General features: G+C 47.8%; 1 protein-coding gene and 1 long non-coding RNA gene across 2 annotated transcripts in view; one reads left to right on the forward strand and one right to left on the reverse strand.

Annotated features, from left to right (window-relative positions):
• LOC139064482 (uncharacterized) overlaps positions 1–21,691 on the forward strand; it is a 47,460-nt gene extending 25,769 nt beyond the window's left edge. Inside the window, exon 3 of the long non-coding RNA XR_011517494.1 lies at positions 21,181–21,691. This is a non-coding gene — a long non-coding RNA (uncharacterized lncRNA). The remainder of the gene's footprint in view (positions 1–21,180) is intronic.
• LOC139064475 (uncharacterized) lies at positions 16,108–18,831 on the reverse strand. The gene is made up of 2 exons (XM_070547793.1): positions 17,540–18,831; positions 16,108–16,194 (listed from the first exon to the last, which is right to left on the reverse strand). Exons 1-2 carry the CDS (start codon positions 18,826–18,828, stop codon positions 16,191–16,193), a joined length of 1,293 nt encoding a protein of 430 aa, XP_070403894.1. The 5' UTR covers positions 18,829–18,831; the 3' UTR covers positions 16,108–16,190.
• Positions 21,692–25,293: the final 3,602 nt, after the last annotated feature.

A 25,293-nucleotide genomic window follows, 5' to 3' on the forward strand; every position in this document is an offset into this window, starting at 1 on the left:
GACATGTCATGGCAACATAATTGGGGTGGCTCGCTCTTGGTCTCTCAGTCTAAGTTGAATTACTGAAAAAGATGGACTTTTACACAATATTTACATTTTTCCAGTTTCACTTGCATGTCCTCCATCAGATTTCTAGATGACCTGGTGTGACTTTTCCAAAGTGATGATTTGTGCTGGTTATTGTTATAAAATTTAACCTCACGGTTATTGTGACCAAAATTATCACGGTTTTCGGTATTATCGCGGTATTTTTTTAAACGTGTTACATTTTCAGACAACTAAATAATCCCTGTATACCAGGAAAATATTGTCCTCAGTTTGTGTCTAAATTTTGCCTAAAGTTTGTTATTTTGTGATTATGTTGTTTATTTGTTTACATTTCCCCCCTTTAGTCTTTAAAATACCAATATTTGCCCATAACTTCTTAATGTTTGTCTGTTTGATGTCATCATTTTAAAAATATTAGACCAGATGATATTCAGGCCCTGTCCACACGTAGCCGGGGATCTGCCAAAACATGGATATTTTTCTACGTTTTGACCTGTCATCCACACGAAAACGGAGATTTTTCACACGAAAACGGATCTTTTTAAAAACTCCGGCCAAAGTGAAGATCTGCGTTTTCTCCGTTTTGGGTGTCTGCATGTGGACAGACAAAACCGGAGTTTTAAGGTCCGCAACGTCACTTTCCGCGACAAAAAAATGCTGACATCACGTGTGCGACCTATGTTTACACTAGCCGACATCATGGAGTCCCTCAGAGCTGCGCTCGCTTTATCAATTGTCCAAGCGCTTTTTGCTTGTTTGTTTTTGCAAGTGGAATTACTGCTCCTTGCGGAAGACCACAGACAACGGACGAGGTTAAGAATGGGGGAAGTACTGCCGCTGTTACGTCCTGGCTATGCTAGGAAGGTAAGGAGGTAACATAAACCCATGACCAGATGGAATGGGAGGAGTACATGCATTTAATAAAGAAAAACAGTGGATAAATAAACTTACAATATAAAGATAAATACTAACTGAGACAAACCTTACCAAACAAACAGGGCATTCACAATATTAACTTAAAGCTCTCATAGCTGTGAATATACCAGACAAAAAACACAGGTTCAGAAGGACTTCAACTGAAAGAGGCAATAGCATTTACTATTCCTAAATCGAACCAGAGGAGCTTTAACTCTACACAAACCTTTAGGTCTAACCAAGCTTCTAAACAACAATATCTCACTAGTAATCCTTCACAGTAGTTTAACGGCACAAAGTTCCAACAAAGCTGACCAAGTGTGGGAAAAGCACACCATCAGCTGGTCTGACTGGGCCTGGGTCCAAGCTGGCGCACCGAGCAGGGGCAGCTGCGAGCTCGCGGCTCCGTCCTGGGACAAGGGGTGACGGTGGAGTCCGGCATCCTTCCCAACGGCGTGGGCCAACTCCGGGGGAGCACACAGCCAGTCTGGTGCCCACAAAACAGGAGCGGTCCATCTGCGCCTCCCCGTCCAAGTCTCCATCCAGCTCCGGGAGGGTGGAGAGGATCGCTGAGGCCCGGGATCGGTGGCGGCGGCGAGGCGATGGCGGAGGAAGAGGAGCCGGCCGGTGGTCCATGGAGAGAAACAGGAGCAGGTCCTCTCAAGGGATAACCTCCCCGCTGGATCCTTCTGTAGGTTGGCTCGTTCTGTCACGACGCGCTGGTGAGTGGAGCGGATGTAAGGACCCAAACGCTGGGGAGGAATCAGGCAAGCAGACAACCTGGGATAGGTAAAGTCTTTTAATGATAAATACGTGCAGTACATGGGAACAACGAGCCAACCAGGGACACAGAACTGGAGGGGTTTATATACAAGCGGGGTGGGAGCTTGGGTGATTGGAAAACGAGAGGCAGGTGGGAGCAATTAACAGAGACGCAGGTTGAACAAAATGGGGAAACAGGACAGGGTGTGACATCTTTCTTCTTTCAGGACAGGGTGTGACATCTTCCTACATTTTTACTGACTGATATATATATAATTATCATTATGTGGAAAAACAATGTGTTTATCACCAAAAATAGCCTTTTATATTCCTATTAAGAAGAGAGCCTTAAGTGATTCCCACAGACCCCCTTAAATGAGGCTGCTAGCTAACATGCAACATTGCTCACCTTCTTGAGGTTCAATGGGTTGTGAGGGGACAACTGCTGACATATCATCAGCTGCTGATTCTGGTAGGGACTGGGACAACAACCTATTTACCATAATTAGATGAAACATAGTTCTATTTCGTCTAGTCTTAGCCCTTAAGCTAGCTGCTATTGGAAGGATGATCTCAGCATCAGCCAATCATGAAGAGCTTAAATGTACGCCCACCAATGGTGGGCACCCCTTGTGGGTATATAAGTGGAGCAACTCCACTGTTCGCCTCCGTTATCTCTTCAAGCCAAGCTGAAGAGCTTTCTTTAAAGAGCAAATTATCTAGAAACAACATTCAACTCACTAGCCATGTCCAGCAACGCAAGGACCTGCCCGGCCTGCCAGACGGGCTCCATCTCCAGCCGCGACCTGCACGTCAAATGTGAGGTCTGTCTCGGGCTCATCACGCTGGCCTGGCCTTGAACCCCCAGGCCTCGTGCCCGTTTTGTGCTGCTCTGCCCATGGCTGAAAAGATCCGCCGGGTCGAGTACTTCACCCCCGCCGCTGACGAGGAATTTATGGTGGCTAACACGTAATCGCTGGATAAGGCCTTACAGTTCTTCAATGTCGGCCAAGAGCTGGCTGGCTCCTGCCGACTGGACGATGTCATTGACAGCGAGGAGTACGGCGAGGCTGGCTGCCATAGCCCTTCTTCCCTCCTGGACAACACGGAGGTTGACGAGCTTCCCTCAGCGGGCTACTCTGCTCCAGTGCCTTCTCGCTCCTCCCTGCCAGCAGTTAGAGCACTGCTCCAGGAGCTACATGCCATCATCTCTGCGGCTGCAGTCCGCAAGGGACTAGCCGTGGCAGAACCGTCTCCGCCTGAAGCAGATGATTTGGCGGGAATTTTCGGGGCACACAAACGCGCTGTCCAGACCCCATCTGGCCGTGCTTTCCCGCTGCCATGAGCTGCTGGTCCGCCGCTTTCTCCGAACCTGCTAAGCTAAAGGCGCCAATTTCCACATATGCGGCCATTAGCAAGGTCAAGTGCTTCTCCGACCAGGGCTGGCCATCTCAACTGGAGCCGGACTTGGCCTCGCTGTTTGGCGCCAAGAACCACCTCATTGGCCCGCGAGCAGTTCCCGCTTCTACGCATGACTAGCTGCTGACGCAGCTCACCGATCGCGCACACCAGTGTGCCTTCCAGACCGGCGCTGCAGGAAATAACATTGCCCTTCTTGCCTTTGGCATTTCCAAAATGGTGGAAGAGCTTGACGTTCCTGACGAGTCGAAAACCATCAATTACTAAAACTGCTGATTCCATTCTCAATCTGTGTGCTGCTGTACTCACCGGTTCTGCTCACATTGCTGCCTGGCAGACCCTTATCCAGCGGGCCTTGTGTCTCTCGGCCCTGCCCTCCATTCCTGAACACCTGCACAGAGAGATGCTGGAAGGCCCCATCACCTCTGACGTTCTGCTTGGTCTCTATCTTAGGAGCGTCATCCAGAGGGCTCAGAAGACAGCTGAACTGTCAGCCACGGTGCGAGACCTGGTCCACCCTCGATCCGCCTCTCACTCCGGCCGTTCCTCCAGAGGATTGGACGAATGGCGCGGAAACTTCAGACGCCCAGCTGCTCCGCCCGCCCCACGGAGCCGGCCTCCCGCTTCGGTTCCACCTCAGCGGGACCAGAGAGTTGGCAGCCAACGGTTTCGAAAGAGCCAGCAGATACCGTCTTGGCCGTCACAGTCGCAAGAACCTTGCCGAAAGCAACCACGAAAATGACTCGTCTGGGGGAATGTGTGTGCTTCTGACTAATATTAACTCTGTGAATGATTTTGGTTTTGAAATAAAACCCAAAAAACGTCACATTGAGAGCACAATCCTACAGTCCTCTGCAGAATCCTCTGCCGAATCCTCACACATGTTCCCCACACCAAGGACTGCGACACACCTGCATGTTCACGCAGTCAGTCATATTACACGAGCAGCTGTAAGGGTGCGCTCCATTTGCGCACGGGCCTTAGCTTCCAGCCAGGCCCAACACATCCCGCTCCCCCCACAACGTAGGGTGGGATGGGATGTCATGGCGCTATCACGACCACACGCGGTGACACAGTGAGCGGCTCCATCTGCTGGCACTTTGTCGTCCCCATACACGGGTCTGGCTCCCACTCCTCCTTTATCTTTGGACTCCACACTCTGCGGTGCGGTTTAGCCTCTTCCAGCTGTTTCACACTCGCCCTTTCGACCGCAGCCCTCCGTGGGTCGCTCCCAGTTCTCTGGTGCGAGCAACTGCGGTAAGGGTGCGAACCCAGTCCTCAGACGTTGTTCACTTGACCTCGAACCGCGTCCGCTGTCGGAACGCGCGCAAGAAAGGCACCGCTTTTGTCTCATGAGCAAATGGATATCGGACACCATTCAATGCGGTCACACACTCCATTTTCAGTCTGCTCCTCCTCCCTTCAACGGGATCGTGGAGACGACGTTCACGTCACAGGAACAGTCTCAGGCCCTGGAGCTGGAGCTACAGGAACTTCTGTCCATGGACGCCATTTCCCAAGTCCCTCGCGGACAAGAGCTCTCAGGCTTCTACTCCCGCTACTTTGTAGTACCGAAGAAGTCAGGAGGAATGAGACCAATTCTCGACTGTTACGACCCCAACCTGTTCTAGAATCCAGGGAGGTCTAACACAGAAACATGAGAATAAAAAGAAAATGATCGGACACCAAGTCACAACCAAAGAAGTTTTATTAACAAAAATTCAATTCAATTCAAGTTTATTTATAAAGCACCAAATCACGACAAGAGTCGTCTCAAGGCACTTCACATAATAAACATTCCAATACAGGAAAGTTCATTAAGCCAATCAGAAATAATGTTTCCTATATAAGGAACCCAGCAAATTGCATCAAGTCACTGACTGGTGTCAGTGACTATACAGCAATCCTCATACTAAGCAAGCATAAAGCGACAGTGGAGAGGAAAACTCCCTTTTAACAGGAAGAAACCTCCAGAGAATCCCAGCTCAGTATAAGCAGCCATCCTCCACAAATCACTGGGGATCGAGAAGACAGAGCAGACACACACACACACACACACACACACACACACACACACACACACACACACACACACACACACACGCGCACACACACGTGCACACACACACACGCACACACACAAAGACAAGTAATGTGTCTATAGTTATATTGTAATGTCTTAGTAAATATTCTATTTGGTGAAAGATAAACTTTATTGTATTTATCCTAGTGGATCTATAATTAAATGGATAAACTAGTAGTAGCACATACAACGTCAAGGAAAGCAAAAAGTTATTATCAGGAGAGTGATAATGTTTTAGTTGTTAGAAGCAATGTGCTAGTCGATGGCCCCCTCCATGAGGCCACCACAGCTCAGCAGAACATCGTTGTAGCTTCTTATGGGGAGAAAAACACTTACAGAGAAAATTAAGTTAACAGCTGAAGTTGCAGAAAATAGTACCGTTAAAGAGCAGACTGTAGAAGAAAGCAGGAGAGTGTGAAAAGTGGTCAGTGTATCCGCCAGCAGTCTAAGCCTATAGCAGCATAACTACAGAGATAACTCTGGATAATCTATCCTATTTAGATGGAGGCATGTTGGAGGCAGGGCAAGGGAGAGCCGTCTTTTCCGACTGTACACTCCACCTCCCTCTACTCCCCCACTTGTCCTGATTTAGGCTAACATCAGATTTTAACCATAGGCCCTATCAAATAAAAATGTTTTAAGCCTATTCTTAAAAGTAGACAAAGTGTCTGCCTCACAGACTAAAGCTGGGAGCTGGTTCCACAGGAGAGGAGCCTGATAACTAAAAGATCTGCCTCCCATCCTAATTTTAGATATTCTGGGAACCACCAGTAGACCTGCAGTCTGAGAGCGAAGTGCTTGGTTAGGAACGTATGGAACAATCAGATCATTGATGTATGATGGAGCTTGATTATTAAGAGCTTTATATGTGAGAAGAAGGATCTTAAAATCTATTCTGAATTTAACAGGTAGCCAATGTAGGGAAGCTAAGACAGGAGAGATATGATCTCTCTTTTTAATTCTCATCAGAACTCTAGCTGCAGCATTTTGGACAAGCTGAAGACTTTTAACTACATTCTGTGGACTTCCTGAGAGTAATGAATTACAGTAATCCAGTCTTGATGTAATAAATGCATGAACTAGTTTTTCAGCAACACTCCTGGAAAGTATGCTTCTAATCTTAGCAATATTCCGAAGGTGGAAAAAGGAAATCCGACAAACTTGTGAAACCTGGGATTTGAATGACATGTCCTGGTCAAAGATAACACCAAGGTTCCTTACTTTGTTCTCGGAGATTAATGCAATGCCATTCGGGTCAGGTGATTGACTAAGCAATTTCCTTTTCTGGATTTCTGGTCCAAAGATGAGAACTTCCGTCTTGTCTTGATTTAAAAGCAAAAAATTTAGAGTCATCCAATTTTTTATGTCCTGAAAACAAGCCTGTAATCTACCCAACCGATTAGGTTCATCAGGGTTAATGGATAAATATAACTGAGTATCGTCAGCATAACAGTGGAAGTTTATCCCATGCTGTCTAATGATTTTACCAATTGGGAGCATATGTATAGTAAAAAGAATTGATCCAAGCACTGAACCCTGTGGTACTCCGCAAGTAACCCTGGAGTATGAAGATGATTTGTCATGTACATTTACAAAATGAAATCTGTCAGACAGGTGGGATTTAAACCAGCCTAACACTGTTCCTTTGATCCCTACAACATGTTCAAGTCTTTCTAAAAGAACATTGTGATCAACTGTGTCAAAGGCAGCACTGAGATCTAACAAGACTAGAACAGACACAAGATTCTTATCTGAGGCCATAAGAATATCATTTGTAACTCTCACTAATGCAGTTTCAGTGCTGTGATACTCTCTAAAACCAGACTGAAATTCCTCAAACAGAGCATTGATGTTTAAATTCTCACATACTTGGATGGCCACTATTTTCTCCAGGACTTTGGATAAAAATGGAAGGTTAGATATTGGTCTGTAATTCATTGGGTCATCTGGATCCAGAGAAGGCTTCTTAAGTGATTATTAAGTGATAATCATTGATTATATCTAGAATGGGGGCAGTAACCAAAGGAAATGCTTCTTTAAAAAATTTGGTTGGGATTGGATCCAAAATGCAAGTTGAAGGTTTAGATTAAGCTAATATTTTTGATAACTCTGAAAGCTCAACTGGATCAAAACGGTTCAAGCACAGATGAGGTTCTACAGTCACCTCTGATGCTGCCTCACTTACTGAGGAAGAAGTAATCACGTAAGGGAGGATGCTAAAGATTTTGTTTCTAATAGAATTAATTTTACTTGTAAAAAATCCCATGAAGTCATTGCTGCTCAGGGCTAAGGGAATAGATGGCTCAGAGCTATGATTCTGTGTAAGTTTAGCAACTGTACTGAAAACAAATTTAGGATTATGCTTAGTCTCCTCAATTAGTGCTGAAAAATAAGCAGTTCTAGTTTGTCGAAGCTTATTTTTATAAAGCACAAGACTATTTTTCCAGGATAGGTAGGCCTCCTCATGGTACGCAGAGCGCCATGTTCTCTCCAATTTCCTGGAGTTTTGTTTTAAGGCTTGTAAATGACAATTAAACCAGGGAGCCAAAAAGCGTCCCTAAGGGAGAAGACCTGGTTAATAAACGAAGGGGAGTTTAACGTATGCTGCAGAGACCTAAAACTGAGGATTTAAGAAACTTAAAGAGCACTAAAATGAGAACTAAAACTCACTGGTTCCAAAAGTGAAACCAGGAACAACAGAAGCTTGCCCGGAGGCCTTACCAAGAAGTCCACTGGTGACTAACTCACCCACACAACCGACAGCTCTGTTAAGAGCAAAAGGAAAACGAATATCAGCCAGAATGTTTTCCCAAGCAGGTGGAAATTAGCCACCCGGGGGCAACTATGACTTCTACAACTTCTCAAACACAAGTCTCTTTAATCCTCTCCTCTGCAGTCCTCTCAAACTGTCCTTCTCCGTCCTCTCTGTGTCTCAATCTCTTCCTGTCTCAATCTGTCTGTCTCTCTCAGTCCTCTCTCTGTTCTCTCCTTCAGTCCTTCAGTGCAGCGCTGATTTTATCTGCTCCAGCCGGGGATATCCTGATGCGCATCAACTGCGCGAGTGTGGCTGGGCGCTCTCCAGGGTGCTGACCATGGTGCTGCAACAGAGCGGAGTAGAAGCTGGGCGCTGGGGAACTCAGGGATCGTAACATCGACCTTTCCCTGTTCAACTGCTCCATAGCAGTGATGCATCTGCGCATGTTAACAATGAGGCAAGTTCTAGAATACATGCGCTCCGGGGACTGGTTCAACTCAATGGACCTGAAAGATGCATACTTTCACACCCCAGTAATTCCTAAACACCGGAAGTTCCTGCGCTTTTCATTCAAGGGAGTTCAATACCAGTTCAATCGTCTCCCTTTCGGCTACTCGCTAGCCCCGCGCACCTTCTCCAAATGTCTGGAGACCGCTCTGCAGCCATTGCGCGGGGCGGGAATGAGGGTTTTATTTTACCTGGACGATCTGCTCCTATGCGCCCGGTCCAAGGACGAGGCGTCAGAGCAAACCAGGAAGTTAACAGAGCATCTGTCAACCCTGGGGTTTTCCATAAACTGGGATAAGGGCTCCATCCTTCCATCCCAGTCAATTGTGTTTCTTGGGGTGGAGCTGAACGTCTCCCTAATGAGAGCACATTTGTCTCTGGCGAGAGCAGCAGATCTCACCACGGTGATTTCCGCGTGCAACCCTGCAAGATTGGGAGTGCCCTGTTAGTCATGAAACTTCTGGGCATGATGGCTGCAGCCCACGCTGTTGTGCCGTCAGGATTACTGCACACGAGACACCTTCAGCGTTGATTCATCTGCCTCCGGGTACACCCGATACGTCAGAAGAGACGTATGTTGAGGGTTCCCCCTTCAGTGGGCAGGGGCCTCACTCACTGGGGGAATCCCTGCATCCTCTCACACGGGGTCCCCATCGGACGTCCTACGTCACACGTATCTGTTTTTACGGATGCGTCACTGTTGGGGTGGGGTGGGGGGGCACGTGCTTGTCCCATATGGTGGCAGATCGCTGGCCCTCCCACACGCACGAGCACATAAATGTGTTGGAGCGTATGACAGTGAGAAATGTGATCAGACACTTCGCTGCCCTTCTCGAGGGCCATCATATCGAAGTTCACACAGTCAACCAGGTGGCGGCAGCCTACATAAATCGCCATGGGGGAGTTCGATCCCTCCCACTATTGCTCGTAGCCACAGATTTACTATGTTGGGCACATGTCCCCCTGCTGTCCATCAAAGCCACCTACATTCCAGGGGTCCTGAATGTGGCAGCAGACATCCTGTCGAGAGGGGGACCCAGCGACTCCGACTGGCGTCTGCATCCCGCACTGATATCACAGATTTGGATCAAGTTCGGGGAACCCTCTGTGGATCTGTTCGCGGCTCGCCAAAACGCTCAGTGTCGCCTGTGGTTTTCCCTGAGTCCCCGGGACCACCCCCCGCTTGGAGCGGACGCCTTCTCACGCCAGCCCTGGCCTCAGACGCTCCTGTATGCGTTTCCGCCGGTCCCACTGATTCCCCGTCTCCTGGACCGAGTTTGGTCGGAACAGCTCTCGGTAATTCTGGTAGCTCCCAGACGCTTCTCCGTGTCATGGTTTCCGGACCTGCAAGCGCTAGTGTCCGGCTCCCCGTGGAGGGCGGACGCCCTTCTCCAGGTGGATGGGATAATCAAACATCCTCCAGAAATAGGCCAATGGCTGTGGGTCTGGCCGCTGCGCGGTCACGCTTAGAGGCTTCTGGGCTGCCGCATGATGTGGTCGCCACGATTCAGAGTGCGCGGGCGCCTTCTACCGTCGCATCCTATGCTGCTAAATGGGCAGCTTTCCAAAAATGGTGCACAGAGCGGAATGTTCAAGCGCTCTCCTGCCAGCTGGCAGATGTCCTATCATTTCTGCAGATACTGGTGGACAGGGGCCTCGCATTCAGCACTATTAAATCATATGCTGCAGCTATCTCATCCTGTCACCAAGGTTTTGGAGATAGATCTGTTTTCAATCATCCCCTCACAAAACGTTTTCTAAAAGGTGTCAGAAGGAACAGACCTGTGTCCCGCCCACTATTTCCTCAGTGGGACCTAACGGTGGTTCTGCGCGGCTTATCTGAAGCCTCATTTGAACCCTTGGACCAGGTCTCACTCAAGTTCCTGTCACTCAAAACTGCCTTGCTGCTGGCGCTAGCATCAGTCAAGAGAGTGAGCGACCTAACCGCCCTCTCAGTGGCTGCCGCATGCCTCAGGATCTGGGAAGATGGCAGGTCCGCTGTTTTATGCCCCAACCCAGCCTTTGTGCCCAAAAACATTAACACTTCCTTCAAATCCAGGTCAATTTCATAGGCTGGACTTTTTCCTCCTCCCCAAAATTCTGATGAGGAGGCGGCTTCCCACCTTCTCTGCCCGGTGCGCGCGCTCGCACGATATGTGTCACGCACTTCAGGGATTTGCCACTCACAAAGCCTGTTTGTGCACTACAGAGACTCTTCCCTTGGGCAAGTGCTGTCGACCCAGCGTCTTTCACACTGGCTGTGTGACGCCATTTCACTCGCTTACACATCATCAGGGCGGGATCCTCCTGAGACACTCCGGGCTCACTCAACCAGAGGGATTTCCTCTTCTATGGCGCTCCACAGTGGTGTGTCGATGGAAGACATTTTTCAGGCTGCTTCATGGGCTTCCCCATGTCCCTTTACTCGTTATTCACGAGATGTGTCTTCAGGTTCCATCACTTGTTCAGTGCTTGGACCTCAGCAGGCTGAGTGAAAGCATTATGGCACCACATCAGCCCTACTTGAGTGAATTTCATCCTCTTGTGGATGATAATTTTAGTGGGGGCCCCACTCTTCTCTCTGGCTGCCTCAGCCTTTTAAGCCCTGGGCTGAGGCTGAGCGGCCCTAGCTAAAAGGAGACATGTTGGGTGTGTCCATTTGGTTGAGCTAACCAGTGTGGCGTAAACCCATCCAGCTGCGCATTATTCCAATAGCAGTTAGCTTAAGGGCTAAGACTAGACGAAATAGAACGTTGGTTACATATTGTAACCCCAGATTCTATGAGTCTAGTCGTAGCCTTTAAGCCACTGGCCCCACTGGTTCTGTTAGGACCAAGAGCCATCGGAGGTGAACAGTGGAGTCGCACACAAGGGGTGCCCACCATTGGTGGGCGTACATTTAAGCTCTTCATGATTGGCTGATGCTGAGATCATCCTTCCAATAGCAGCTAGCTTAAGGGCTGCGACTAGACTCTAAGAATCTGGGGTTACAATACGTAACCAACGTTCCTCTCACTATGGATATCAAAGCTAACAAACAGGTTGAATTTAACCACTCACTAACTAAACCCACCTTTCTTTGAGAAAAACTGTGTGACATACTGCTGCCCTCTCTTCTGCCTGTCCTCTTTCTCCTTTCTTTCTTTCCTTTTCCGTGACCCAGACATATTTTCACTGCAGCCTCTGCTGTCTGACTGCTGCGTGAAGCTGGCCTCGCCTGCTACGCGCCCCTTGGCCAGGTGGACTGTACCATTTTATGCCGTTGGGGGGGGGGGGGGGGGGTTTCAAATTAATTAGTCAAAATAAAGTAGGGACCTCTGAATAAATATACATTTCATAAAGACTAAAAGATTGTTTGTTTGATGTCTTAAATGAGCAAAAATACTGCAAAGTAAAGTACTTGTGATTTTTAAACTTTATTTATTTTTTATTCAACTTTGAAACTTTTTTGGGCCCCTGATGTCAGATTGGTCAGCTGGATACGGGAGTTGAGCTTGTGGAGAGCGTTGTCTCACAGACGCGGAAGTGATAGCGTTGTTGAAACGCCGGCTCTCGGTTTAATCCCGAGAGACGTGCTTCAGCCCCCACTTCGCTACTGGGTGGAACGAAGGTCTTCCTGAGGGCGGCCACAAAAGCAGCATAGTCTTTGCAGGCAGGGGATTTAGAATTATAAAGAGCAGCGGCCCACTCCTGAGCGCGTCCAGAAAGCAGGGAGGTGAGGTGCGCAACCCGAGAGCGGGCAGTGGGGAAGCGTCCCGGTTGGCACTCGAATTGCATATCAAGGGAGGCGAGCAGACCATCTGGGCTCCCAACCTCTCCATTCCACCTCTCCGGTAGGCTGAACTGCGGCTCCTCCTTAGGTGGAGAGAGGACTTGCTGCCGGAGAGCATTCAGGGATGTGGTCAACTGAAGGGTGAGGTCGGTCAGGGAGTTCACCTTCGTGTTGAGCCGATCGACAAAGGCGTGGAGCTGAACTATCCCCTTCTTCATTTGCTCAAACTCTGCTGGGTTGATGGACTCAGTCATCCTGTCAGACTGGTCGGCTGGATACGGGAGTTGAGCTTGTAGAGAGCGTTGTCTCACAGACGCGGAAGTGATAGCGTCGTTGAAACGCCGGCTCTCGGTTTAATCTAGGAATCCCCGAGCGTTCGAGGATCAATGAAGTGACACGGAAATGCTGGGTTTTCCCGAAGTAAGAAAGAACATTTACTGTGAGCTGAGAGTTCGTACGATGGATCGGTTGCTTGGAAACTCTTATCATAGATCTGAAGAAACAATGACTGAGTGGTGAGCTGGGGAGGCGACTTCCGTATATAGTCACGGTTCGTGACGTAGGTGCGATGTGGAGGGAATCCCTGCGAGGGGCATGCTGGGAGTTGTACTCCATGGTGGATGCCGGCTAGCTGGGAGAGGTTGGTTTGGGGACTTGGGTTCTGACAGGACCCCCCCATCCAGGGACGGCTCCTGAAGTCCCAGGGCGGCCCCGGCGGTTCCAGAAGTCAGAGATCAGGGCATGGTCCAGGATGGAGCGGGCCGGTTCCCAGGAGCGTTCCTCTGGGCCGTAGTCCTCCCAGTCCATGAGGTACTGCCATCCGCGACCCCTGCGACGGATGTCCAGGATGCGCCAGATGTTGTAGATGGGCTTACTGTTGAGGAAGCGGGCAGGCGGAGGCGCCGGAGGCGGAAGCAGGGAGGATTCCACATAGGGCTTGAGTCGGGAGATGTGGAAGGTGGGATGAATGCAGAGAGTTGTCGGTAACCGCAGCCGGTACGAGACTGGGTTCATGACCTTCTGTATTGTGTAAGGCCCGAGGAACCAGGGAGCGAGCTTTTTGGACCCTGCACGGAAGCGGAGGTCCGCGGTGGACACCCAGACCTTAACCCCAGGGACATAGGAGGGACAAGGACGGTGTCGGCGGAGATGTTGGCGAGCGTAACGGCCGTTGACTCGGGTGATGGAAGCTCGTGCTTTGATCCAGGCATTCTTGCAGCGCCTCACTAGGGATTGCGCAGCAGGTACAGCAACTTCGGGCTGCTGGTGGGCGAAGACCGGGGGTTGATAGCCATAGCAGACCTCGAAAGGGAACATATGAGTGGTTGAAGAGGTGTGAAGGTTGTGGGACAGCTCTGCCCAGAGGAGGTTGTTTAGGCCATTGCGAGGGTTGGGCCGAGACAAAGCACCGGAGGTACCAACCTAGCTGTTGGTTAGCCCGCTCTGTCTGATCATTGGTCCGCGGGTGATAGCCTGAGGATAGGCTGACCGATGCTCACTGTCAGGGACCGAGCAGTAAAACTCCAGGACAATGGTATAAAAAGAATATCTTCTCCATTTATTTCATAAAGAATTAAACAAAATCAAAACAAAACCGGGCCCAAAGGAAAAAATGGCCACAAAAATAACCTTAACTAAAAGTAACAAGCAAGACTCTCAAACTGAGACACACAGGGGAATTTATACACACAGACTAGCCTACAGACAACGAGGGGGGGAGAGACAGGGGAAACACTAAGACAAACAGTAAATAAACCTAGGAAACTAAGTCAACAAAGTAGAACTACCACAAAAAAGCTTTAACTAATACATCCTAACAAAATCTGGTAAACTCAATAGAGCTTCAGAACGTCTGGTTTCTGGTTTCTTCATTATCAAGCTCCCTGCTTCCAGGAGCCAGATGGAATGTTCCACTTCCTGCATGGAGTTACACTGGGTGTGTCCCCTCTCTCTGCCAGTTCATCCAATCTCAGAATACAAATGATGATAGTTAATGATCAAAAAAACTATGTGCAAGATAAATTACTAAATGTGTGCACCCATTAGTAAACTTACAATATTGCAACAAAATGAAATAATAAACCAGCGTGTGGAAAAAATATATTTAAATAATACTGACACTGAGAAATGGCTGGAGGAACCTCCACACACTCCCCCTCCTCTGGAAACTCCATGGGCCAGCTGGACAGGTAGTCAGCAGTGGAGTTTTGCTTCCCAGGTATATGATGAATCTCAAACTGGAAGGCTTGCATCGCCAGGTACCAGCGAGTTATTCTGCTGTTCGAGTCCTTCATCCTCTCAAGCCACTTTAGAGCCTTGTGGTCCATTTCTAGGATGAATCTTCTCCCCAACAGGTAGTATTTGAATGAATCCAAAGCCCATTTAACAGCCAGGCACTCCTTTTCTACTGTTGAGTAGCGGGTTTCCCTTGGGAAAAGTTTCCTGCTTATGAAAGCAATCGGATGTCGTCTGTCTGGAGGCCCTTGAAGCAACACAGCCCCTAGGCCACGATCAGATGCGTCCGTCTGCAAAACAAATAGTTGTTTGAAGTCTGGACAATGTAACACTGGAGGTCCACTTAAGGCATGTTGGATGTCCTCAAATGCCATCTTCGCTTCGTCTGACCACTCGAGCTGGTTAGATCCTTTGAGGCTGGTCAGATCTGTAAGCAGAGCAGCTCTGGCAGAGAAATTAGGGATGAATATATGGTACCAACCCGACATGCCCAGAAATGATCTCAGTTGCTTTCTGGTTTGTGGCAAAGGGCATGACTGAATGGCTTGAACCTTTTCAATCTGAGGCTTAATGACTCCATTGCCAATAATGTGTCCCAGGTATTGTACTTCCTTCTTCGCCAGCATGCATTTAGCTGCATTCACAGTCAGACCTGCAGTGTGAAGACACTCAAACAAAACTGTGAGATGTTCAAGATGTTCCTCCCAGCTGTTACTGTAGATGACAATATCATCCAAGTAGGCAGATGCAAAGTGAGATTTTCCTTCCAATACCTTGTCCATAAGTCTCTGGAACGTTGCAGGTGCTCCATGCAGCCCAAACGGCATGACTGTAAACTGGTAAAGGCCCCAGGGTGTTCTGAAGGCAGTCAGCTCACGGGATCTAGTGGCAAGAGGAACCTGCCAATAACCCTTGGAGAGATCAATGGTGGTAAGATATTTTGCTCTGCCAAGACAACCAATTAGGTCATCAATACGAGGAGTTGGGTAAGAATCAAATTTAGAAACAGAGTTCAGGTATCGGAAGTCTATACAGAACCTCAAGGTGCCATCTTTTTTCAGTACCAGGACAACAGGATTGCACCATTCACTCTGGGAGTTCTCAATAATTCCCAGAGAAAGCATCAACTCAATTTCCTCCTTTAAAGGCCCCAAGAGGCGCTCAGGGATCCTGTAGCTCCTTCGTTTTACCACTGCATCTCCTTTCAAAAGAATTTCATGTTTGATATAGTCTGTACACCCAGGATTATCTTGAAAAATATTGGCATTACAGATGGCCCTCACCTGTGACTGCTGCTCAGGGGACAGATGGCTCAGGTCAAGCCTAGAAGTCACCTGTAGAGGGAGGTATTGTTCTTCCACCTCCTCTTCTGTCACACTTCTGATGAGAAAAACATCTTGTTTCTCCCTTTCCTCAGACCTTGAAATCCACTCCTTCAGGAGATTAATGTGGAGGACTCTGGTACTACGCCTCTCACCTGGACTACAGACTTTATAGGTCGTGGGACCGAGCTTTTGAATGTCCTTGCCACTGAGCCAAAAGCTTACTGTCTTCAGTGGGTAGTAGAACCAAAACTTTTTGACCTGGTTCAAAATGCCGCTCTCGAGCAGTTCTGTCATACCAGGTTTTTTGTTTTTGCTGGGAGACCTTCATATGCTCCTGAGCCAAGGTGGTCATCTTCTCCAGCTTGTCCCTCATCTGGAGAACATATGAAACTATGTTAACAGGCTCCTTTCCAGATTTCTCCTTCTCCCACCTTTCCTTTAAAAGCGCCAGTGGTCCTCGCACGTCATGCCCAAAGAGCAACTCAAAGGGGGAAAACCCAGTAGAAGTTTGGGGAATCTCTCGATAGGCAAACAAAAGGTATGGGAGCCACTGATCCCAATCAGACCTTTATTCATTGATGAACTTACGAAGCATGTTTTTAAGGGTCTGGTTAAATCTCTCTGTAAGGCCATCAGTTTGTGGATGATATGGCGTTGTTCTCAGCCTACTAATACCAATCAGCTTGTACACATCCTTGAGCAACTTGGACATGAAATTGGTCCCTTGATCTGTCAATATTTCTTTAGGGAACCCAACTCGTGCAAAAAACTGAACCAGGCAAAATGCAACAGTCTTGGCTTTAACAGACTTCAACGGAAACACTTCTGGATATTTTGTGGCATAATCAGTAATAACCAACATAAATCGGTTACCTGATTTGCTTTTCTCCACTGGGCCCACAACGTCCATCCCCAAACGTTCAAATGGTGTCATTATGATGAGAAGAGGCTGTAGGGGAGCTCTTGCTGCGAATCGGGCTGATGTTTTTTGACACTGAGGGCAACTCCTGCAAAAACTGGCAACATCTCTGTACAATCCCGGCCAGTAGAAATACTGTTGGATACGGGCTAAGGTCTTATTTTTCCCTAGGTGGCCAGCCCAAGGAATTGAATGGCCCAAAGATAAAACAGTTTCTCTGGCTGCTCTAGGTACCACAAGCTGTTTCAGTTCTCCATGTTGTCTATAAAGGATGCCATTTTGCAAACAGAATTCCTTTGCAGTCCCACCTTCTTCAGCTCCCTTAATAAGGTCAGCCAAGCCTGCATCCTGATGCTGCAGCTCAAGAATGTTGTCAGGAATTTCAAATCTTAGCTGTACCTCAGGTTCAGGTAACAGAGTGGACACTGTTGTGTTTTTAAATTTGTCCCGTTTGCGCTGCCTACGAGACTTTTGTTCTCTAGTTGGGCCAGCTTCAATCTCAGCCCCAAAAAATGGTAAAGCTCTTAAACTGCGATCATCTTCCCTTGGAGCTTTCAACTGAGACCGTGTTATTGCCACATTGCACATTTTAGGATCGTTAATCAAGTCAGTGAGAACTGGTAAATCATTCCCCAAGACAACAGGAAATGGTAATCTGTCCATGACACCCACATTTAATAGGTACACATGTCCTTGCACTTTCATATAGACGTCCGCTGTTGGATATTGTTTTTCATCACCATGCACACAGCAGATTGGTATTGTTTCAGAAGTGCAGATGTGAGCTGGTGAGACGTACCTGCGATGAACCAGTGACTGGGTGCTTCCTGTGTCAATCAGAGCCTTAACTTTCTGTCCATCTATCTCCACTGTGGTCTCCACCAACAGCTGGTTCATTGGGTTTGGGGCATGGTTCCCTCTGGGCACAAAATACATCTGGGAGAGTTTAGCTGGATTTTGTGGACACACCGGTTTTGTGTGGCCTTCTTTCCCACACAAATAACAGACAGGTTTCCGCCCCAGATTTTTTGTTTGACTGGGAAAATATTTCTCCCTTCCACATGGCTTACCAACATTCTCTGTCGGACTGGTGTTACCTGGCGCAGGGGTATAATCCTTTTTCATAGCCTTATAAGCCCATGATTGGTTCCTTCGACGGGCTGCCACAAACGCATCTGCCAAAGAAACTGCCTCTGCTGCGTCCCTTGGATTACGCTCCTTGATCCAAACTTGGAGTTCTGGCGATAGCATTCGGAAATACTGTTCAAGGATTATTGTTTCATTAATTTCATCAATGGTCTTACCTCTGGGTCTGACCCATCTCCCATAGAGCTCCTTTAGTCTCACAAAGAGTTCTCTGGGGGACTCATTTGGTTCAACTTGAAGAGAACGGAACCTCAGACGATAAGTCTCACTGCTTATTTCATATTTCTGCAAAATAGCAGCTTTAACATGATCATAGTCCATTGATGCATCCACATCCATATGTACATAAGCACTTCTGGCTTTACCCGTCAATAGTGGAATCAAATGGAATGCCCAGTCAGATCTCGGCCATCTACATGCACATGCTATTCTTTCAAAAGTTATAAGAAAATGCTCAATGTCATCCTCTTCACTTAGCTTTTGCAATCTTGGTTCTTTATCGGAAGGATGAACAGAAACTGAGTCACCTGATTTTGAACAGCGTGGTGCAGGCTCCGGTTCCACCTCATCCCAATCAGCATACTCATGAGGCCTCTCATGGTCTGCAGGCCCCAAACCTGCAGAGAAGCGGGCGTGGTCTTGCTCTCCAGGTAGCAAGCCAGCAGAGGTCTGGGCCTGAAACTCTTGCTGAAACAGACTGAACTGGTGTTGAAGATCTTTAAATCTTTGATCCTGGCGTACAATCACCTTCTCCCACTGTACCTCATGGGCTTCCTGTCGTCCAATGTGAGCTTGAAGGATGCCAGCCAGGTCTGATATTTTTGGCTCTCTGCCATGAACTTCCTCTTCAGCAGAAGCTCCACAGCCCTCACTCCCATCCTCTGTCTGTGCTTCTCTCTCTAAAGGGGCTGACTTGATTTTACCAGATTTGGTTCCCTTCATTGTAGATTCGTCAGGATAAAAGAAGAGAAAAAAAAATTGGGAGAATCTATTTACCAATGTCCTTTAACTGGAAGATCCCACCTCTGCCACCAACTGTCAGGGACCGAGCAGTAAAACTCCTCCATAGCTCTGGTTTCAGAGGGAGAGAGAGAGAAAAGGTGCCCACGGGGAGGACTGGTACCTGGTTGTAGCCTGATCTCCATGTCATATGGGCGGTGAGGCAGCAGTGTGGTGGCGCGTCGCTTATCGAAGACTGCAGCCAGGTCTCAATAGGGTAGTGGCGGATTGGGCGGTAGAGGACCAAGACCACCAGCCGGGCGGTCTGCCATGGACGGAGGAGGAGAGAGGTGGGCCTGGCACTGGGTCCCCCAGCCTAAAAGGCGGTTCTGGGACCAGGGAATCTGGGGGTCGTGGAGACGGAGCCAGGGGAACCCCAAGATTAGAGGAGAGGAGGGAGCAGAGATGATGAGAAAGTGGAGGGTTTCCCAGTGGCCTTGGAGGACCATCTGGAGAGACTGGGTTCGGTCTTGGACAGGATAGGGCTGGGGAGGTCTGCCGTCCACCGAGGTCACCGGAACAACTCATTCCAGGGGAGTCAGGGGGATCCGTAGGCGTTTAGCCAGATCCACATCCATGAAGTTGTCGGCGGCCCCCGAGTCCACCAGAGCATGTACCTGATGTGAGGTCTCATCGTGTAGGAGGGTGACAGGAAGGAGGAGTCAGTGGGAAGAGGTAGAGGCAGAGGGTGACCCGGGCTGAGCTACCCCGATACTCAGTGGGTTCCTCCGTTTCCCGGCCGTAATGGGCAGTCCAGGCGCCGGTGGTCGGGAGAGCCACAATAGGCACAGAGACCCTCGCACCACCGTCGCTGTCTCTCCTCCGGGGGAAGGTGGCCTAGCTGCATAGACTCCTCAGTAGAAGTGGGTCTGGAAGCTGGAGTTGGTGAACGAGGAAGAGGTCCGTGCACTCTGAGTGGGCGAGTGGATGATCTGGCTCGAACCAGAACCTGCTGGTCGATGCACAAAGCCAGGTCGGCAACCTCATCCAGGGTCTGGGGTAGTTCTCTTCCCACCATCTCGTCTCGGATGTAGGGCGCCAACCCCTCCAAAAAAACAGCTCGAAGGGCAGAGTCATCCCACTGTAGTTTGGCCGCGATGGTGCAAAACTCTGACGCATAGGCGCACACAGAGCGTTCACGTTGGCGGAGCTTTAAGAGACGTGCTTCAGCCCCCACTTCGCTACTGGGTGGAACGAAGGTCTTCCTGAGGGCGGCCACAAAAGCAGCATAGTCATTGCAGGTAGGGGATTTAGAATTATAAAGAGCAGCGGCCCACTCCTGAGCGCGTCCAGAAAGCAGGGAGGTGAGGTGCGCAACCCGAGAGCGGGCAGTGGGGAAGCGTCCCGGTTGGCACTCGAATTGCATATCGAGGGAGGTGAGCAGACCATCTGGGCTCCCAACCTCTCCATTCCACCTCTCCGGTAGGCTGAACTGCGGCTCCTCCTTAGGTGGAGCGAGGGCTTGCTGCCGGAGAGCATTGAGGGATGTAGTCAACTGAAGGGTGAGGTCGGTCAGGGAGTTCACCTTGGTGTTGAGCCGATCGACCAAGGCGTGGAGCTGAACTATCTCCTTCTTCATTTGCTCAAACTCCGCTGGGTTAACGGACTCAGTCATCCTGTCAGACTGGTCGGCTGGATACGGGAGTTGAGCTTGTAGAGAGCGTTGTCTCACAGACGCGGAAGTGATAGCGTTGGTGAAACGCCGGCTCTCGGTTTAATCTAGGAATCCCCGAGCGTTCGAGCGTCAATGAAGTGACACGGAACCACACACACACTTACAACCACAATCCCTACGCACACGCACATCAAAAGTGAATGATTCTACATTTTATATATCCATAAGGGTTGTAACTCTAATACACAGTGTTAATTGTACAATTGTTTGTGTCCTGAGCAGTTTATAAATTTAATTTTGAAAAATATCATCTTTAGAACCTCACAACTTCATCACAGACACAAGTGTGTGGACCCCCTGCAATCTTGTGGAGAACCCATTAGGGTGCCAGGTACCCAGGGTTGGGAAACACTGCTATATATGGTTTAATGGAAATAGAAGCCGTTTACTGTTTGCCCCTCTACTCATTTATTTGGTAGTACCTATGTAAAAAAAGATCCATTCCATCGGTATGTGACATGAGAAGATCTAAACACGTGTACTGATAATACCAATGATGTAAATTTTAACTGATCATTTGTAGTAAAGATTAACAGTTATGGCATGAAATTGATCACAAATATTGTAATGAAGTGCTCTGTAACAAAGGATATGTGGATGCATTTCTTTGTCCTTGTTAGATTCAACGTGGAAGTTGTTCAACATGGTTTCACACGCTCTGCCTTGGAATGACTGCCTTCCAGATGCCAAGCAAAAAGACACCTTGGTGTTGTGACATGTGCAAACAGCAGCATGTAAACAACATGTAGGTGTTTGGTTGGAAGTGTGAACATGGAGTTGTACTGGACAAGACAGCACAGCTTCAAATTTATGAGCCGAGGACTTGATTGTCCTTTGTTTACATAAGAATGATGATGCACATTAAGGAAAGCAGCGCAAACGTTTCTTTCATATGCAAAGTACTTGTATTTTGGAATGGATAATTTATTATTTACAATTAGTGTCATTGTTCTCTATGTCACTTTTTTACTCATATCTGTCAAGTACTTGTATGTGTGTGAGGGAGGCCTATATGCGGGTCTTTGTTTTGTAAGTCTTAACACTGAGGTGTACTCTACACCACAGCATGACTGAAATGTTGTGAGACTATTACTTTACTCTGTCTACATCATCTGTTTACATAAGCGTGATGATGGATACACTGACTGTCCCACAAACTAGGTACAGGTCTAGAGGTGATCGGGCTTTCTCGGTCTTGGCTCCTTCTCTCTGGAATGAGCTTCCACTTGATATTAAACTGTCACCGTTGCTGCATGTTTTTAAGAGTCGTTCGAAAACTCATTTTTATCGTTTAGCTTTTATGTGACTTGTATGCTTTTATGCTCCCTGTTTACATTTTGTATGGTGCTTTTATGTCTGTATGTTGTTTTTATCTCTTTTTTATTCTATCTGTGTTTTTACTGTATTTTATGTTCAGCGCCTTGGGCTCCTGCAAAGGCAGTGGAAGGTGCTGTACAAATAAAGATTGATTGATGATGCACATTATGGAAAACAGTTTTCACTTTTGATTCATAAGCAACGTATTACTATTTTGGGAGAGTTGAGTTTGTATTTTAAATCTTTTTCATTGCTCAGTCAACTATTTGTGTGTGTGTGTGTGTGTGTGTGTGTGTGTGTGTGTGTGTGTGTGTGTGTGTGTGTGTGTGTGTGTGTGTGTGTGTGTGTGTGTGTGTGTGTGTGTGTGTGTGTGTGTGTGTGTGTGTGTGTGTGTGTGTGTGTGTGTGTGTGTGTGTAGTACATTTTAGTGTATGGTGCCTTTTCAGTTGACATATTTGATTTGTGATTTGTTTTTGGAGAAGCAGAGATGAGCAGGTGCATTGTTTTGATCAAATTATTTAACCTCGTAAAAACGTTCATATGCAAATGACCAAGTGTTAATGATCCAAAAATAAAAACTTTGACTGTTACATTTTGAAAGTATTGATAAAGAGTACTAGGAAATTGGTTATCAGCAGGGGCCATTTGTGTGTCACTACAGTTTACAGTAAAATAAATGAAAAATCAGAGATGTATTTTTTTCACAAACGTGCTTGTTGGAGTATGTAGAGCCGGTTACTGTTGACCAGCAGGCATGATTTTGTGACAACAACTTTTACAGTGTAGGAGCTACAAACATTTCAATGATTTAAAAATTCAACAAAAATCAGACAAGTATGTTTTCTAAAAAGTAAATGCTGTAAATGCACAGTTAGAGATTATTTTTTAAATATTCTGCAGAAAAAATACTGAGGTCCAGACCTCAATGTCCTCATTGGTAGATATGGCCATGGTGGTGTCTAGTAGTGGGTAAATGTTTTGTTTTTACTCACGCAGCTCTACACAGATTTCCATGGGATCAGAAATCAAAACCTGCAACACTCCTTTTCTTGACTGGACCTGTAGGGTACAGGGTCCTAACAGCCCGTACCCTCTGGGGGGTACTTCAGGAGTATGGGGTACCAGGCCCTCTGATACGGGCTGTTAGGACCCTGTACGACTGGTGTCAGAGCTCGGTCCGCATTGCCGGCAGTTAGTCGAGCTCATTTCTGGTGAGAGTTGGCTGCCCTGATGCAACTGGGTTTGTACTAGGGATGTGACAAAATATCGTTTGGCGAAAACTCGCGATACAAAACATGACGAAATGCATCGAGGTAAAAAAATATGGACCACGAAATTAGGCTAGGCGGCACTGCTGCATGATTTGTGTAGTAGTAGGGCAGGCCTACAGTCTATGGTGACAGGCTGATAGCACCATCTCTGCTGATAAAGCAGGGTAAAACTAAACAAAATAAAATAAATAAAAAAAAAACATCCGGGGAACGGCGCAGTGCGTCGTGACGTTAAGTCACAGCGCATGTTGTAACAACAACACTGCAGGCTACAGCGAGCGAACAAATATTAGCATTAGCACCAAGTTGGTGCCACCAACTGCCTTGCCCCGAAAAACCACAACAATGGAGTCAAATGAGGTCAAAATTGAGGATGCTCCTCCTGGATACAGGTCATCTGTCTGGCAGTATTTTGGCTTTCCGGTTAAAAAAGACAATAACGGCAACAGAGTAACGGAAAAGACCAAGACTGTGTGTAAGCTATGCTATGCTGTCATTCCGTACACCACCTCCAACACAACAAACATGAACCACCACCTTCAACGTTACCATAAAAATGTGAAGACGGCCTTGGCGAAAACAAGCCTACCGAAAGGACAGCTGACCATGAAACAAGCACTGACACCAACTCTACTTCCGTCAAGTCCACGTGCAAAACAGATAACCCGGCTCATTGGTGAGTTCATAGCGGACTACATGGCTCCATTTAACATAGAAGCGAACAGAAAATTCATCCAAATGTTCAAGGTGCTGGAGCCCAAGTTTAAGATGCCATGCCGGGGACATTTTTCATAGAAGGTAATCCCGGAAATTTACAATGAAACGAAACAAAGCGTGAAAGAGTGTCTAAAAAATGCCGACCGCGTCGCTCTGACCACCGACAGCTGGACCTCGCGTGCAACACAGAGTTATGTCACCATTACGGCACAAGTCATCATCGGAAAATGGGAGAGTAAAAGCTTTGTGTTGCAAACTCGTGAGCTAAGTGAAAGTCATACTGGTGTTAACATAGCTCAAGTGTTGAGAAATTCACTGAGTGAGTGGGAGCTAACAAGGCCACACACAACCATTGCTTGTGTCACAGACAACGCGAGCAACATGGACATTGCTGTGAGAGAGAGCGGTCTCCACCCTCACATCAAGTGCTTGGCGCATGTTGTGAATCTGGCCAGTAAGAGAGGCTTGGCTGTATCCCGCGTTGCGCGCCTTCTTGGTCGTGTGCGAAGAATAACTACATTTTTTCACAAGAGCACCACGGCCACCGCAGTCCTGACCAACAAGCAAACCCAGTTGTAACTGCCTCGGCATAAACTCATCACCGATGTCCAGACCAGGTGGAACAGCACGTAGGAAATGCTGGCGCGCTACCTGGAGCAGCAAGCAGCTGTCTCAGCAGCGTTGAGCTGCCCAGAAATCCGAAGGAATGCGAGAGAAATCGACACTCTGGATCACACTGATATATCAGATGTAGAAGACATAGTGAAACTGCTTAAGCCACTGAAGACAGCAGCAACTGTTGTCTGTGATGAAAAAGAGCCCACTGTTTCACTGATAATGCCACTGAAGTACATGATCGAGCAAAGCATGTCACCAAACGAAAATGACACACAGACCATCGCCAACATGAAATCTTACTCGACATCTCGGACCGATGCACCGGGGACTGTAATGACGTGCTGCAGGAGTGTACAGCGCTTGACCCACGATTCAGAAGCCTGTCCCATCTGAATGATGAACAACGTGAGTCCATCTATGCCCGAATATGTGAAAAAGCTTCAGCACTTCATAGGCAGCGCAACCAGGTAGGCTAACTTTTATTGGGGAAAAAGAGGTTTCCTGCTGCATGTGTGTAACTGTATGTATGTGCAGGCCAGAGTCTGAAAACTTATTTCTCATGTTTTTTATTAGTCCATCAGAGAGAGAGTGAATGAGAGTGAAGGACAGAAATGTTTAACTAGTTTTTCTATTTTATTCATTTTCAGACCAGTTACACTGATGAAAGAACCACTAGGGCCAGTGCTTCAACATCAGAGGCAGCAGCAGAGCAGGCCAGGGTCATGGTTGAGGCAGCACAGGGAGCAGAGCAGAGCCAGGAAGAGCCAGTAGAAGGAGAAAGGCAGATGCAGGATGCAACACAGCCTCCCC

The sequence above is a fragment of the Nothobranchius furzeri genome, unplaced genomic scaffold (assembly GCF_043380555.1).
Source record: "Nothobranchius furzeri strain GRZ-AD unplaced genomic scaffold, NfurGRZ-RIMD1 Scf031, whole genome shotgun sequence".
Classification (NCBI taxonomy): Eukaryota; Metazoa; Chordata; class Actinopteri; order Cyprinodontiformes; family Nothobranchiidae; genus Nothobranchius; species Nothobranchius furzeri.

Bases quoted from the DNA above. Each gene is read 5' to 3' on its own strand.
- LOC139064475 (XM_070547793.1), bottom strand. From the start codon at position 18,828: ATGAAGGGAACCAAATCTGGTAAAATCAAGTCAGCCCCTTTAGAGAGA.